At 54.2% G+C, this 15,225-nt stretch overlaps 2 protein-coding genes across 2 annotated transcripts; both read left to right on the top strand.

The window, feature by feature from the left end:
• The first annotated feature begins 301 nt into the window (after nucleotides 1–301).
• LOC121869368 (collagen alpha-1(III) chain-like) lies at nucleotides 302–4,859 on the top strand. Its single transcript, XM_042370705.1, has 2 exons — nucleotides 302–495; nucleotides 4,481–4,859. Exons 1-2 carry the CDS (start codon nucleotides 302–304, stop codon nucleotides 4,857–4,859), a joined length of 573 nt encoding a protein of 190 aa, XP_042226639.1.
• A 4,061-nt stretch (nucleotides 4,860–8,920) lies between these two features.
• Nucleotides 8,921–11,419, top strand: LOC121869367 (basic salivary proline-rich protein 2-like). The gene is made up of 4 exons (XM_042370704.1): nucleotides 8,921–9,361; nucleotides 9,868–10,071; nucleotides 10,132–10,324; nucleotides 10,713–11,419. Exons 1-4 carry the CDS (start codon nucleotides 8,921–8,923, stop codon nucleotides 11,417–11,419), a joined length of 1,545 nt encoding a protein of 514 aa, XP_042226638.1.
• The last annotated feature ends 3,806 nt before the right edge of the window (nucleotides 11,420–15,225 follow it).

The raw sequence follows: 15,225 nt of genomic DNA, 5'->3' as shown, positions 1-15,225 counted from the left end.
GGCAGCAACAGCAACAACAGCACCGATTAAAGCAGCAGCAGCGCAACTTTCTTGTTCAACCCAACAGCAGCGAGCAAACAACAACAGCACCAACGGTGTGACGACGGCGGCTGACGGCGGCGCAACGTTAACCGAAAGCAGCGGCGGCGGCGGCAACTGCGCGTTGACAACCTGGCAACAACGTTGAGCGGCGTGACAACAACGGTGACTGACAGCAACAACGTTGACGAGCCGGCAGCAACCAGCACTGATGACAGCAACAACAACGTTGACAGCAACAACAACGGTCGGCAGCAGCGGCATGGCACCAACGTTGTGGCCAGCGGCGCAACAACCGATTAACGGCAACGAAACAGCGGCGTGCCGTTGGCAGCCCAACGGCGGCAGCAAGCGACAACGTTGGCAGCAGCGGCGGCTGGCAACAGCGCGTGGCAACAGCGGCAACCCGGCGGCAGCAGCTCCTTTCTTTGTTGACAACGAGCAGCAGCAGCAACCGTAACATCAACTGCTACACAATTAACCCAACAACAGCTCGCCTCACTTCAATTAACAACAACAGCAACAAAGCTATCGTTTGGCTTTCTTTCTTAAGCAACGGCAGCAGCACAACGTTGAAACAACGGCGGCAACAACAACGAACAACGGCAACTTGACAACAACGATGACAACAGCAGCGATACGGTTTGTACGCTAACAACGGTGGCGGCAGCAACAACGTTGACGGCAACAACGCGTCGCGTAACCGGCCTTAACGTTGGCCAGCGGCGACAGCAACCATTGACAGCAACAACAACGTTGACCAGCAGCAACAACGTTAACCAGCAACCGCTTTAACGTTGGCAGCAGCAACCCATATAACGTTATTTAAGCAACGGCTTAACATAACGTTAACAGCAGCAACAACAACATACTGCTGGCAGCAACAACAACGGTGGCAACAACAACAACGTTAACAACAACCTTTCCAACTGCTGTTAACAACCAGCATCCTGCGGTATACTACTACTTTCGGTAGCTTAACGCTGCCTCCTGTTCTTAACGCTGCTTTCTTTCTTTGTTAGCAACAGCGCCCTGCTGTTAACGCTTAACCTTTCTGCGCTTAACGCTTAACGCTGCTACTGATAACCTTAACAACAGCGCTGCTGCTGCTGGTTTGATAACGCAGTTCTTGCTGTTTCTGAACTGCTGCTTAACGCTTAACATTTGTTATAGCAACGCTTAACTTATTTATGCTTTTGTTCCTTCTGCTTCTGAACTTAACGCTGCGCTTAACAACGGCGCACTGCAGTTCTTATATTTCTGAACAACGCTTGCTTAACGCTAACAGACACTACTACCTCTGGGCTGCTGTAGCCAACAACATTTTTAACAACAACGTTTCCTGCTACCTCCTGAACTGCCAGCGCTTAACAGCTGGCACCAGTTTAGCTGTTTAACAACAACGCAGTTCTTACTGTTTCTGGGCTGAAAGCAACGCTTGCCGATTTCCTCGCCTTCTTCACCGGGTTGCTTCTGCACTGCTTTCATTTGCTGCTGCTGCTGCTGCTGCTGCTGCTGCTTACTGCTGCTGCTGCTGTTGCTGCTTTGCTGCAGTTCTTACTGCTTCTGGCTGCTGCTGCTGCTGCTGGTTACTCTGTTCCCACTCTGCTGCTGCTGGTTACTTCCTTCTGCTGCTGTTTAGCAACATAACGCTTAACTTCTGCTGCTGGCTGCTGCTGCTGCTGCTATTTAACGCTGCTGTTGCTGCTTTTTGCTGCTGCAATTCTTACTATTTCACTGGCTGCTGCTTAACGTCTTCTGAGTTGTTTACGTTGCTTGTGGGTTAGCTTCTGAGTGCTTGCTTGCTGCTGCTGCTCACGCCGCTGAGCTGCTGCTGCTGCCCGCGCTGCTCCTTAACAACACTGCTCGTTCTGCTCATTATAACGGCGGTTTCTTCTACTGACCTACTGCTGGTGCTGCTGCTGCTACTACTACTGTCCTACTGCTGCTGCTGGTCCTACTGAGCTGCTGCTGCTGCTGCTGAGCTGGTGCTCCTTCTACTGCTCATACTGCTGCTAATTCTATTACTGACCTGCTGCTGCTGCTGGTACTTCTGCTGCTGCTGCTACTACTACTGGGCTGCTGCTTCCGCTGCTGCTGGTTGTGCAGCATAATTTGGTATTGTAATGTTTGTAAATGAGGTGTTTTGAATATTTTTTGTTTATATATGGAACTCTGTGTGCTATGCGGACATCTCCGCCTCCACACATGGGAAAACCTATCATACCACATCATAACGCTATTACACCATCTTACAATCTTACATCTCCCCCACCTCTTGGTTAAAGGAAATGACAATGCATCTTTGAACTGACGAAAGGAAAACAATTTTAGCGATAAAGAAAAATAATGCAACAAAACAATGACATGTTCGTAAGCTCGGGGAGAGAGCGAATTAGACAAAAGAAAGACAGAAAAAAAATAAAACTCAAAACAAATTTTACACTGCACACCCTACACCACGTAGTCAGCCAACTAGCCCGGGGCCTGCGGCCTCTCCCGGGCCTGGCCATGCCCGACCGGGACGGGGCCGGGGGGGGAGGGGGGGGGGGCGAGCGAGGGCTCGTGGTATGAGAGGGCATCGCTGGAGGGGGGCCAGGCGGCATAGCAGGGAGCACTACGGGAGTGGTAGGCACAGGGGCGGCGCCGCATCGTAGGTGGTACGTCTGTTGTAGATGGACACCCTGCCACTGCCAGTCAACCTGACGACATACTGCCTGTGAGGGCGGGCTTCCACCACTACGTCCCGCAGAGGTGGTTTCAGATACTGAATTTGAACCTTTACTCACAGCAAAAATTAGGCTCAATTACTGATTACGTTTCTGTAACACTTAGACAAATCTGACCAATTATATTAAATACTTATACCTCCTTAAGGGTATTATTACAAATTAGTGATACTAGAAGGATGGTCACTAAATACTTGTCTCTAGCACACAGGGAAGTTATTAAAGTACTTGTAGCATCATGTTATTACTGGATGAACAAACATGGACGTACCCCAGCACATCTCAACTGTGGGTATAGCTGGGTTACTCACATACTTATATAACAAGCACTAATTCTGGTGGTAGTAATATTTGTGGTTAAAGCTATTGCTTACAATCTAATCAGTGTTGGAGCTTGCAATGCAATAATTAAAGTGAAAAAAGTGCGAAAAATGGCATTCACATTTTGTGTTGAAGAGGCATAAGACAACAAGGGGCTAGTGACTCTGCCGTTAAAATTTCATTTTTGAGCATTTGACAGGTTTCTTTCAAATGATTAATGACATTCTTAAATTAAAAAAAACCCTGACAATTTCAATACAGTCATCATATTCTCTAATGATTGTGAATTAAAACAATCTGACTTCAGTGGCGAGTAGAACTCTTGTACGTCTCACAGGGCAGGAATAGGATTCTCACCTCTATTGCAGCTCTAACTGTTAGAGCTAACACAAGGACTTTCTTGACAATTTTGCTAAAAGTAAACACAGTTGATCCTTTCAACATCACTCACAATGGATCTTGAATGTTTCAGCTATAAGCAGGTATACATATATCTCAGTAACACAGACGCATTCATTCGTAATTTTTTAATCTACATAGGTAACATGAAAACGAGAGAGTATGAAACACACGAGAGAAAATGGACGCCTCAGTCTAAGGAAGCAGAGAGAAAACGGACATCTCAGTAGGGGGACTCATGAAGAAGTTAGAGCTACATGTTTTATAGGCCATTGAGCATAATATGAATAATCAAGTTTCTTTTTCTTGGATTTTGCTGATATAAAATCAATGTAGAATACGCTTCCACCCTATATTTTGTACTTAAGATGGTAGTATCCAACATGCCTTGGTTTATGTGACAGTCTGTGAATCCCTCAGTTTGGTGGTGGCTTCTAAAAAAAATAAAGCACTAACAACACTACAGGCTTCTCCTAGACCGGCCATACAATTTAAATGGGTACATTGTACTTCCCCACTTGCTTTGAAAATTAATCATGGCTGCAATGGTGTGGCATTCATACTCTGGGAATAGCGAAGTCTGCCAGACACTAGAATATTATCACCAAAGTTGATAAACTTCACTTCTTTAACCCATCCACAGACGAAAAATTTGTAGGCATCTAATGACTTGTATGCCCTGAGTTTATCAAGTGTATAAGCATTTTCTCTATAAATCGTGTAAGTTATAATGTCCATGTTCGCTATCGGTGGGAATGTATCTGGATTTACTGACCATCTTGATCTGGGAATTCTGTAAGGGTCTTCCTTGTAAACAAGTTTCAATTTCACCGAATACCTTGTCCGTAACGATGTGCCTAACGAATCAATATATCCCTGTGTGTTTTATTTATCACCACCGCCTGGTTTCTTACTGGATAACATTGTAATATTTTGTAAACGAAGTTGCCGCAGTAAATAGTCGCGTCGATATGGCGTGTTGTTGTTGACAGCAGCGAGTCTATACATAAACAACATGGTGGTGGTGCCCGAGGGGCCCTCCTAGGGGACAGCAGCGCTCCCAAGGGACCTCCCAGCGGCAAGGGCGTCCCAGGTGGCCCTAGCAGAGACGGCGGAGTCCCCAAGGGCCCTGACAGGGGCTCTGGCGCCCCCAATGGCTTTTACAGATTCGGTGGCGCCTCCAGCTGCCCTCCCAGGCGCAGCGAGCCCCCAGGGGAGCTCCCAGTTGTGGTGGCATACCCAGGGGCTCTCCCAGGGGTGACGGCGCCCACAGAGGCCCTCCCAGCGGCAGTGGCGACCCCAGGGGACCTCTCAGGGGTGGTGATGCCCCCAGGGGCGTATAAGGGGCAACGACGCCCCCAGGGGCTCTAGATACAGGCAGCGGCGCTCCTAGGGACTCTCCTTAGGGGCAGCGGTGCCCCCAGGGACTCAAGATGCGGGTAGCGGTGCTGCCAGGGGCTCTCCTTAGGGGCAGCGGTGGCCCCAGGGGCTCTACTAGAGGCGCCCCCTCCTAGGAACCCTATAGCTTTTGCTTGTGGTGTCCTACAAATTGCATACGTCCAGCAATTCTTTACTCAACTGTGATTGGTGGACTAATATATAAATACACCATATAACAGCCAATAGGAGACCAGAACAGTCAGTCAGCACAACACCCCAACTTATGTTTTCCTGTTGGATATATATTCTCCTTCACATTGTTCATGATGCGATAATACTGGAAATGCGATGGGCAGTGTATTTATTCATATCTCCCATAATTCTAAATGTGGAAAAACAACTGCCCCCAAGCTCACTACAATGGCAGTGACCCCTAGGACCCTCCCATTTGCCTTACCATGTGCAACGCCCCCAGGGGCTCACCCAGGGGTGTCGGCGCTGGTACGGGCCCTGCAAGGTCCTTGCCAAGGGCGGCGGTTCTTCCAGTGGCCCTTCCAGGGATGATGGCGTCTCTAGGGGCCCTCCCAATGGTGGTGGTGCCCGAGGGGCCTTCCCAGGGGACAACAGCGCTCCCAAGGGACCTCCCAGCGGCAAAGGCAAACCAGGTGGCCCTGCCAGGAACGGCGGAGTCCCCAAGGGAACTGAACAAGGGCTCTCGCTCCCCCATTGGCTCTTACAGATTCGGTGGCGCCTCCAGCGGCCCTCCCAGGCGCAGCGAGCCCCCAGGGGAGCTCCCAGGTGTGGTGGCATACCCAGGGTTTCTTCCAAGGGTGACGGCGCCCACTGGGGCCCTCCCAGCGGCAGAAGCGACTCCAGGAGACCTCTCAGGGGTGGTGGTGCCCCCACGGGGGTATCAATGGGCAACGATGCCCCCAGGGGCTCTAGATAGGGGCAGCGGTGCTCCCAGGGGCTCAGTTTAGGGGCAGCGGTGCCCCCAGGGGATCAACTAGAGGTGCCCCCTAATAGGAACCCTATAGCTTTTGGTTGTGGTCTCGTACGTATTGCATACGTCCATCAATCCCTTACTCAACTGTGATTGGTGGACTAATATATAAATACGCCAAATAACAGCCAATAGGAGACCAGAACAGTCAGTCAGCACAACACCCCAACTTATGTTTTCCTGTTGGATATTTATTCTCCTTTACATTGTTCATGATGGGATGATACTGGAAATGCGGTGGGCAGTGTATTTATTCATATCTCCCGTAGTTGTAAATGTGAAAAAACAACTGCCCCCAAGCTCACTACAATGGCAGTGACCCCTGGGACGCTCCCATTTGCCTTACCATGTGCAATGCCCCCAGGGGCTCACCCAGGGGTTTCGGCGCTGGTAGGGGCCCTGCAAGGTTCTTGCCAAGGGCGTCAATTCCCTCAGTGGCCCTTACAAGTGATGGTGGCGTCTCTAGGGGCCCTCTCAATGGCGGTGGTGCCCGAGGGGCCCTTCCAGGGGACAACAGCACTCCCAAGGGATTTCCCAGCGGCAAGGGCAAACCAGGTGGTCCTGCCAGGGACGGCGGAGTCCCCAAGGGAACTGACAAGGGCTCTCGCTCCCCCATTGGCTCTTACAGATTCGGTGGCCCCTCCAGCTGCCCTCCCAGGCGCAGCTAGCCCCCAAGGGAGCTCCCAGTTGTGGTGGCATACCCAGGGGCTCTCACAGGAGTGACGGCGCCCGCAGGGGCCCTCACAGCGGCAGTGGCGACCCCAGGGGACCTCTCAGGGGTGGTGGTGCCCCCAGGGGTATATCAAGGGGCAACGACGCCCCCAGGGGCTATTCATACGGACAGCGGGGCCCCCAGGGGCTCTCCTTAGGGGCAGCGATGCCCCCAGGTGCTCTACTAGAGGCGCCCCCTCCTAGGAACCCTATAGCTTTTGCTTGTGTTGTCCTACATATTGTATACGTCCAGCAATCATTTACTCAACTGTGATTGGTGGACTAATATATAAATACACCATATAACAACCAATAGTAGACCAGAACAGTCAGTCAGCACAACACCCCAACTTATGTTTTCCTGTTGGATATTTATTCTCCTTTACATTGTTCATGATGGGATGATACTGGAAATGCGGTGGGCAGTGTATTTATTCATATCTCCCGTAGTTGTAAATGTGAAAAAACAACTGCCCCCAAGCTCACTACAATGGCAGTGACCCCTGGGACGCTCCCATTTGCCTTACCATGTGCAACGCCCCCAGGGGCTCACCCAGCGGTATCGGCGCTGGTAGGGGCACCTGCAAAGTCCTTGCCAAGGGCATCGGTTCCCTCAGTGGCCCTTACAGGTGGTGGTGCGTCTCTAAGGGCCCTCTCAATGGCGGTGGTGCCCGAGTGGCCCTTCCAGGGGACAGCAGCACTCCCAAGGTACCTCCCAGCGGCAAGGGCAAACCAGGTGGCCCTGCCAGGGACGGCGGAGTCCCCAAGGGAACTGACAAGGGCTCTCGCTCCCCCATTGGCTCTTACAGATTCGGTTGCGCCTCCAGCGGCCCTCCCAGGCGCAGCGAGCCCCCAGGGGAGCTCCCAGGTGTGGTGGCATACCCAGGGTTTCTTCCAAGGGTGACGGCGCCCACTGGGGCCCTCCCAGCGGCAGAAGCGACTCCAGGAGACCTCTCAGGGGTGGTGGTGCCCCCAGGGGGCTATCAATGGGCAACGATGCCCCCAGGGGCTCTAGATACGGGCAGCGGTGCTCCCAGGGGCTCAGTTTAGGGGCAGCGGTGCCCCCAGGGGATCAACTAGAGGCGCCCCCTAATAGGAACCCTATAGCTTTTGCTTGTGTTGTCCTACATATTGTATACGTCCAGCAATCATTTACTCAACTGTGATTGGTGGACTAATATATAAATACACCATATAACAACCAATAGTAGACCAGAACAGTCAGTCAGCACAACACCCTAACTTATGTTTTCCTGTTGGATATTTATTCTCCTTTACATTGTTCATGATGGGATGATACTGGAAATGCGATGGGCAGTGAGTGTATTTGTTCATATTTCCTATAGTTCTGAATGCCGAAAAATAACTGCCCCCAAGCTCACCACAATGGCAGTGCCCCCTGGTACCCTCCCACTTGCCTTACCAGCTGCGACACCCCTAGAGGCTCACCGTGGGGTGTCGGGACTGGTAGGGGCCCTGCAAGGTCCTTGCCAAGGGCGGCGGTTCTTCCAGTGGCCCTTCCAGGGGTGATGGCGCCTCAAGGAGACCTCCCAATGGCGGTGGTACCCGAGGGGCCCTCCCAAGAGGCAGCAGCGCTCCCAAGGAACCTCCCAGCGGCAAGGGCGACCCAGGTGGCCCTGCCAGGGACGGCGGAGTCCCTAAAGGACCTGACAGGGGTTCTGGCGCCCCCAATGGCTCTTACAGATTCGGTGGCGCCTCCAGCTGCCCTCCCAGGCGCAGCGAGCCCCCAGGGGAGCTCCCAGTTGTGGTGGCATACCCAGGGGCTCTCCCAGGGGTGACGGCGCCCACAGAGGCCCTCCCAGCGGCAGTGGCGACCCCAGGGGACCTCTCAGGGGTGGTGATGCCCCCAGGGGCGTATAAGGGGCAACGACGCCCCCAGGGGCTCTAGATACAGGCAGCGGCGCTCCTAGGGACTCTCCTTAGGGGCAGCAGTGCCCCCAGGGACTCAAGATGCGGGTAGCGGTGCTGCCAGGGGCTCTCCTTAGGGGCAGCGGTGGCCCCAGGGGCTCTACTAGAGGCGCCCCCTCCTAGGAACCCTATAGCTTTTGCTTGTGGTGTCCTACAAATTGCATACGTCCAGCAATTCTTTACTCAACTGTGATTGGTGGACTAATATATAAATACACCATATAACAGCCAATAGGAGACCAGAACAGTCAGTCAGCACAACACCCCAAGTTATGTTTTCCTGTTGGATATTTATTCTCCTTTACATTGTTCATGATGGGATGATACTGGAAATGCGATGGGCAGTGTATTTATTCATATCTCCCATAGTTGTAAATGTGAAAAAACAACTGCCCCCAAGCTCACTACAATGGCAGTGACCTCTGGGACGCTCCCATTTGCCTTACCATGTGCAACGCCCCCAGGGTCTCACCCAGCGGTATCGGCGCTGGTAGGGGCACCTGCAAAGTCCTTGCCAAGGGCATCGGTTCCCTCAGTGGCCCTTACAGGTGGTGGTGGCGTCTCTAGGGGCCCTCTCAATGGCGGTGGTGCCCGAGGGGCCCTTCCAGGGGACAGCAGCACTCCCAAGGTACCTCCCAGCGGCAAGGGCAAACCAGGTGGCCCTGCCAGGGACGGCGGAGACCCCAAGGGAACTGACAAGGGCTCTCGCTCCCCCATTGGCTCTTACAGATTCGGTGGTGCCTCCAGCGGCCCTCCCAGGCGCAGCGAGCCCCCAGGGGAGCTCCCAAGTGTGGTGGCATACCCAGGGGCTCTTCCAGGGGTGACGGCGCCCACTGGGGCCCTCCCAGCGGTAGTAGCGACTCCAGGTGACGTATCAAGGGTGGTGGTGCCCCCAGGGGCATATCAATGGGCAACGATGCCCCCAGGGGCTCTAGATTCGGGTAGCGGTGCTCCCAGGGGCTCTCCTTAGGGGCAGCGGTGCCCCCACAGGCTCTACTAGAGGCGCCCCCTAATAGGAACCCTATAGCTTTTGCTTGTGGTGTCGTACATATTGCATATGTCCATCAATCCCTTACTCAACTGTGATTGGTAGACTAATATATATACTCCAAATAACAGCCAATAGGAGACCAGAACAGTCAGTCAGCACAACACCCAAACTTATGTTTTCCTGTTGGACATTTATTCTCCTTTACATTGTTCATGATGGAATGATACTTGGAAATGCGATGGGCAGTGTATTTATTCATATCTCCCATAGTTCTGAATGTGGAAAAATAACTGCCCACAAGCTCACTACAATGGCAGTGACCCCTGGGACCCTCCCATTTGCCTTACCAGCTGCGACGCCCCTAGGGGCTCACCCAGGGGTGTCGGCGCTGCTACGGGCCCTACAAGGTCCTTGCCAAGGGCGTCGGTTTTTCCAGTGGTCCTTCCAGGGGTGGTGGCGCCTCTAGGAGCCCTCCCAATGGCGGTGGTGCCCGAGGGGCCCTCCCAGGGGACAGCAGCGCTCGCAAGGGAACTCCCAGCGGCAAGGGCGACCTAGGTGGCCCTGCCAGGGTTTGTCGGAGTCCCCAAGGGACCTGACAGGGGCTCTGGCGATCCCAATGGCTCTTACAGATTCGGTGGAGCCTCCTGCTGCCCTCCCAGGCGCAGCGAGCCCCCAGGGGAGCTCCCAGTTTTGGTGGCATACCCAGGGGCTCTCCCAGGTGTGACGGCGCCCACAAGGGCCCTCCCAGCGGCAGTGACGACCCGAGGGGACCTCTTAGGGGTGGTTGTGCCCCCAGGGGCATATCAAGGGGCAACGACGCCCGTAGAGATTTTTCATATGGACAGGGGCGCCCCCAGGGGCTCTACTAGAGGCGCCCCCTCCTAGGAACCCTATAGCTTTTTGTTGTGGTGTCGTACATATTGCATACGTCCAGCAATCCCTTACTCAACCGTGATTGGTGGACCAAAATATAAATGCACCAAATAACAGCCAATAGGAGAACAGAACAGTCAGTCAGCACAACACCCCAACTTATGTTTTCCTGTTGGATATTTATTCTCCTTCACATTGTTCATGATGCGATGATACTGGAAATGCGATGGGCAGTGTATTTATTCATATCTCCCATAGTTGTAAATGTGAAAAAACAACTGCCCCCTGGCTCCCTACAATGAAAGGTCGCCCTGAACCCTCCTATTTGCCTTACCAGGCGCAACGCCCCCAGGGCTCACCCAGGGGTGTTGCCAGGGGCCCCACAAGGTCCCTACCAAGGGCAGCGGTTCCACCAGTGGCCCTTCCAGAGGTCGTGGCGCCGCTAAGGACCCTCCAAATAGTGCTGGTGGCAAGGGGCCCTCCCAGGGGGCAGCGGCGCTTCCAGGGAGCAGCGGCGCTCCGAGAGACCCTCCCAGGGGCTCTGATAGAGGCTGTGGCGCCCCCAATGGCCCTTACAGAGGCGGTAATGCCTCCAGCTGCCCTCGCAGGTGCAGCGGCAGCCCTGGAGGAACTCCCAGGGGTAATGGCACACCCAGTGGCTATCACAGAAGCGGCGACGCGCACAGGGTGCCTTCAAACGGCAGTGGCGTCCCCAGGGGCCAGCCAAAGGGCAACGACGCACCCAGAGCTCTTCATACATGCAGCGGTGCCCCCAAGGGGCTCTCCTTAGGGGCAGCAGTGCCCCCAGGGGCCCTACTAGAGGCGCCCCCTCCTAGGAGCCTTATAACTTTTGGTTGTGGTGTCGTACGGCAGCTCCTGGAGGAACTCCCAGGGGTAATGGCACACCCAGTGGCTATCACAGAAGCGGCGACGCGCACAGGGTGCCTTCAAACGGCAGTGGCGTCCCCAGGGGCCAGCCAAAGGGCAACGACGCACCCAGAGCTCTTCATACATGCAGCGGTGCCCCCAAGGGGCTCTCCTTAGGGGCAGCAGTGCCCCCAGGGGCCCTACTAGAGGCGCCCCCTCCTAGGAGCCTTATAACTTTTAGTTGTGGTGTCGTACATATTGCATACGTCCAGCAATCCCTTACTCAACTGTGATTGGTGGACTAAAATGTAAATATACCAAATAACATCCAATAGGAGAACAGAACAGTCAGTCAGCACAACACCCCAACTTATGTTTTCCTGTTGGATATTTATTCTCCTTTACATCGTTGATGAGGAGATGATACTGGACATGTGATGGGCAGCGTATTTGTTCATATCGCCCATAGTTTCATAGTTGTTTTTCCACATCCAGAACTCTGGGAGATACGAAAAATTTCACTGCCCATCACATGTCCAGTATCATCGCATCATGAACAATGTAAAGGAGATATATAATGATCCTATTGGCTGTCATTTGGTATATTTACATTTTAGTCCACCAATCACAGTTGAGTTAGGGATTGCTGGACGTATGCAATATGTACGACGCCACAACCAAAACCTATAGGGCTCCTAGGAGAGGGCACCTCTAGTAGGGCCCCTGGGGGCATCGCAGCCCCTAAGTAGAGTCCCTGGGGGCGCTGCTGCCCGTATGAAGAGACCCTGGTGGCTTCTTTGCCCCTTGACAAGCCCCTCGGGGCGCCACCACCCCTGATAGGTCCCCTGGCGTCACGACTGCTGCTGGGAGGGCCTCTGTGAGCGCCGTCGCCCGTGGGACAGCTCCTGGGAATGTCACCACAACTGGGAGATCCCCTGGGTGTGCTACACCTGGGATTGACGAGGGGGGCGCCACCGCCTCTGTAAGAGCCATTGGGGGAACCGACGTCCTTGACAGGGACCTTGTATGGCCCCTGGCAGCGCCAACACCCTGGGTGAGTCTCTGGGGGCGTAGCAACTGGTAAGGCAAATGGGAGGGTCCCAGAGGGCACCGCCATTGTAGTGAGCCTGGGGGCATTTGTTTTTCCACATTTAGAACTATGGGAGATATGAATAAATACACTGCCCATCGCATTTCCAGTATCATCCCATCATGAACAATGTGAAGGAGAATAAATATCCAACAGGGAAACATAAGTTGGGGTGTTGTGCTGACTGACTGTTCTGGTCTCCTATTGGCTGTTATTTGGTATATTTACATTTTGGTCCACCAATCACAGTTGAGTAAGGGATTGCTGGACGTATGCAATATGTACGACGCCACATCCAAAACCTATAGGGCTCCTAGGAGAGGGCACCTCTAGTAGGGCCCCTGGGGGCATCGCAGCCCCTAAGTAGAGTCCCTGGGGGCGCTGCTGCCCGTATGAAGAGACCCTGGTGGCTTCTTTGCCCCTTGACAAGCCCCTCGGGGCGCCACCACCCCTGATAGGTCCCCTGGCGTCACGACTGCTGCTGGGAGGGCCTCTGTGAGCGCCGTCGCCCGTGGGACAGCTCCTGGGAATGTCACCACAACTGGGAGATCCCCTGGGTGTGCTACACCTGGGATTGACGAGGGGGGCGCCACCGCCTCTGTAAGAGCCATTGGGGGAACCGACGTCCTTGACAGGGACCTTGTATGGCCCCTGGCAGCGCCAACACCCTGGGTGAGTCTCTGGGGGCGTAGCAACTGGTAAGGCAAATGGGAGGGTCCCAGAGGGCACCGCCATTGTAGTGAGCCTGGGGGCATTTGTTTTTCCACATTTAGAACTATGGGAGATATGAATAAATACACTGCCCATCGCATTTCCAGTATCATCCCATCATGAACAATGTGAAGGAGAATAAATATCCAACAGGGAAACATAAGTTGGGGTGTTGTGCTGACTGACTGTTCTGGTCTCCTATTGGCTGTTATTTGGTATATTTACATTTTGGTCCACCAATCACAGTTGAGTAAGGGATTGCTGGACGTATGCAATATGTACGACGCCACATCCAAAACCTATAGGGCTCCTAGGAGAGGGCACCTCTAGTAGGGCCCCTGGGGGCATCGCAGCCCCTAAGTAGAGTCCCTGGGGGCGCTGCTGCCCGTATGAAGAGACCCTGGTGGCTTCTTTGCCCCTTGACAAGCCCCTCGGGGCGCCACCACCCCTGATAGGTCCCCTGGCGTCACGACTGCTGCTGGGAGGGCCTCTGTGAGCGCCGTCGCCCGTGGGACAGCTCCTGGGAATGTCACCACAACTGGGAGATCCCCTGGGTGTGCTCCTGGGATTGACGAGAGGGTGGCTCTTGCCTCCTGGGGGCATCGCAGCCCCTAAGTAGAGTCCCTGGGGGCGCTGCTGCCCGTATGAAGAGACCCTGGTGGCTTCTTTGCCCCTTGACAAGCCCCTCGGGGCGCCACCACCCCTGATAGGTCCCCTGGCGTCACGACTGCTGCTGGGAGGGCCTCTGTGAGCGCCGTCGCCCGTGGGACAGCTCCTGGGAATGTCACCACAACTGGGAGATCCCCTGGGTGTGCTACACCTGGGATTGACGAGGGGGGCGCCACCGCCTCTGTAAGAGCCATTGGGGGAACCGACGTCCTTGACAGGGACCTTGTATGGCCCCTGGCAGCGCCAACACCCTGGGTGAGTCTCTGGGGGCGTAGCAACTGGTAAGGCAAATGGGAGGGTCCCAGAGGGCACCGCCATTGTAGTGAGCCTGGGGGCATTTGTTTTTCCACATTTAGAACTATGGGAGATATGAATAAATACACTGCCCATCGCATTTCCAGTATCATCCCATCATGAACAATGTGAAGGAGAATAAATATCCAACAGGGAAACATAAGTTGGGGTGTTGTGCTGACTGACTGTTCTGGTCTCCTATTGGCTGTTATTTGGTATATTTACATTTTGGTCCACCAATCACAGTTGAGTAAGGGATTGCTGGACGTATGCAATATGTACGACGCCACAACCAAAACCTATAGGGCTCCTAGGAGAGGGCACCTCTAGTAGGGCCCCTGGGGGCATCGCAGCCCCTAAGTAGAGTCCCTGGGGGCGCTGCTGCCCGTATGAAGAGACCCTGGTGGCTTCTTTGCCCCTTGACAAGCCCCTCGGGGCGCCACCACCCCTGATAGGTCCCCTGGCGTCACGACTGCTGCTGGGAGGGCCTCTGTGAGCGCCGTCGCCCGTGGGACAGCTCCTGGGAATGTCACCACAACTGGGAGATCCCCTGGGTGTGCTACACCTGGGATTGACGAGGGGGGCGCCACCGCCTCTGTAAGAGCCATTGGGGGAACCGACGTCCTTGACAGGGACCTTGTATGGCCCCTGGCAGCGCCAACACCCTGGGTGAGTCTCTGGGGGCTTAGCAACTGGTAAGGCAAATGGGAGGGTCCCAGGGGGCACCGCCATTGTAGTGAGCCTGGGGGCAGTTGTTTTTCCACATTTAGAACTATGGGAGATATGAATAAATACACTGCCCATCGCATTTTCAGTATCATCCCATCATGAACAATGTAAAGGAGAATAAATATCCAACAGGAAAACATAAGTTGGGGTGTTGTGCTGACTGACTGTTCTGGTCTCCTATTGGCTGTTATTTGTTGTATTTTTATTTTAGTCCACCAATCACAGTTGAGTAAGGAATTGCTGGACGTATGCAATATGTACGACGCCACAACCAAAACCTATAGGGCTCCTAGGAGAGGGCGCCATTAGTAGAGCCCCTGGGGGCACCGCTGCCCCTAAGGAGAGCCCCTGGGTGCGCCGCTGCCCGTATGAAGAGCCCCTGGGGGCTTCGTTGCCTCTCGATAGGCCGCTGGGGGCACCACCACCCTTGAGAGGTCACCTGGGAGAGCCACTGCCGCTGGGGGCACCACCACCCTTGAGAGGTCCCCTT

The sequence above is a fragment of the Homarus americanus genome, unplaced genomic scaffold (assembly GCF_018991925.1).
Source record: "Homarus americanus isolate GMGI-L3 unplaced genomic scaffold, GMGI_Hamer_2.0 scaffold36734, whole genome shotgun sequence".
Classification (NCBI taxonomy): domain Eukaryota; kingdom Metazoa; phylum Arthropoda; class Malacostraca; order Decapoda; family Nephropidae; genus Homarus; species Homarus americanus.
This window is presented reverse-complemented; position numbering and strand designations above follow the sequence as displayed.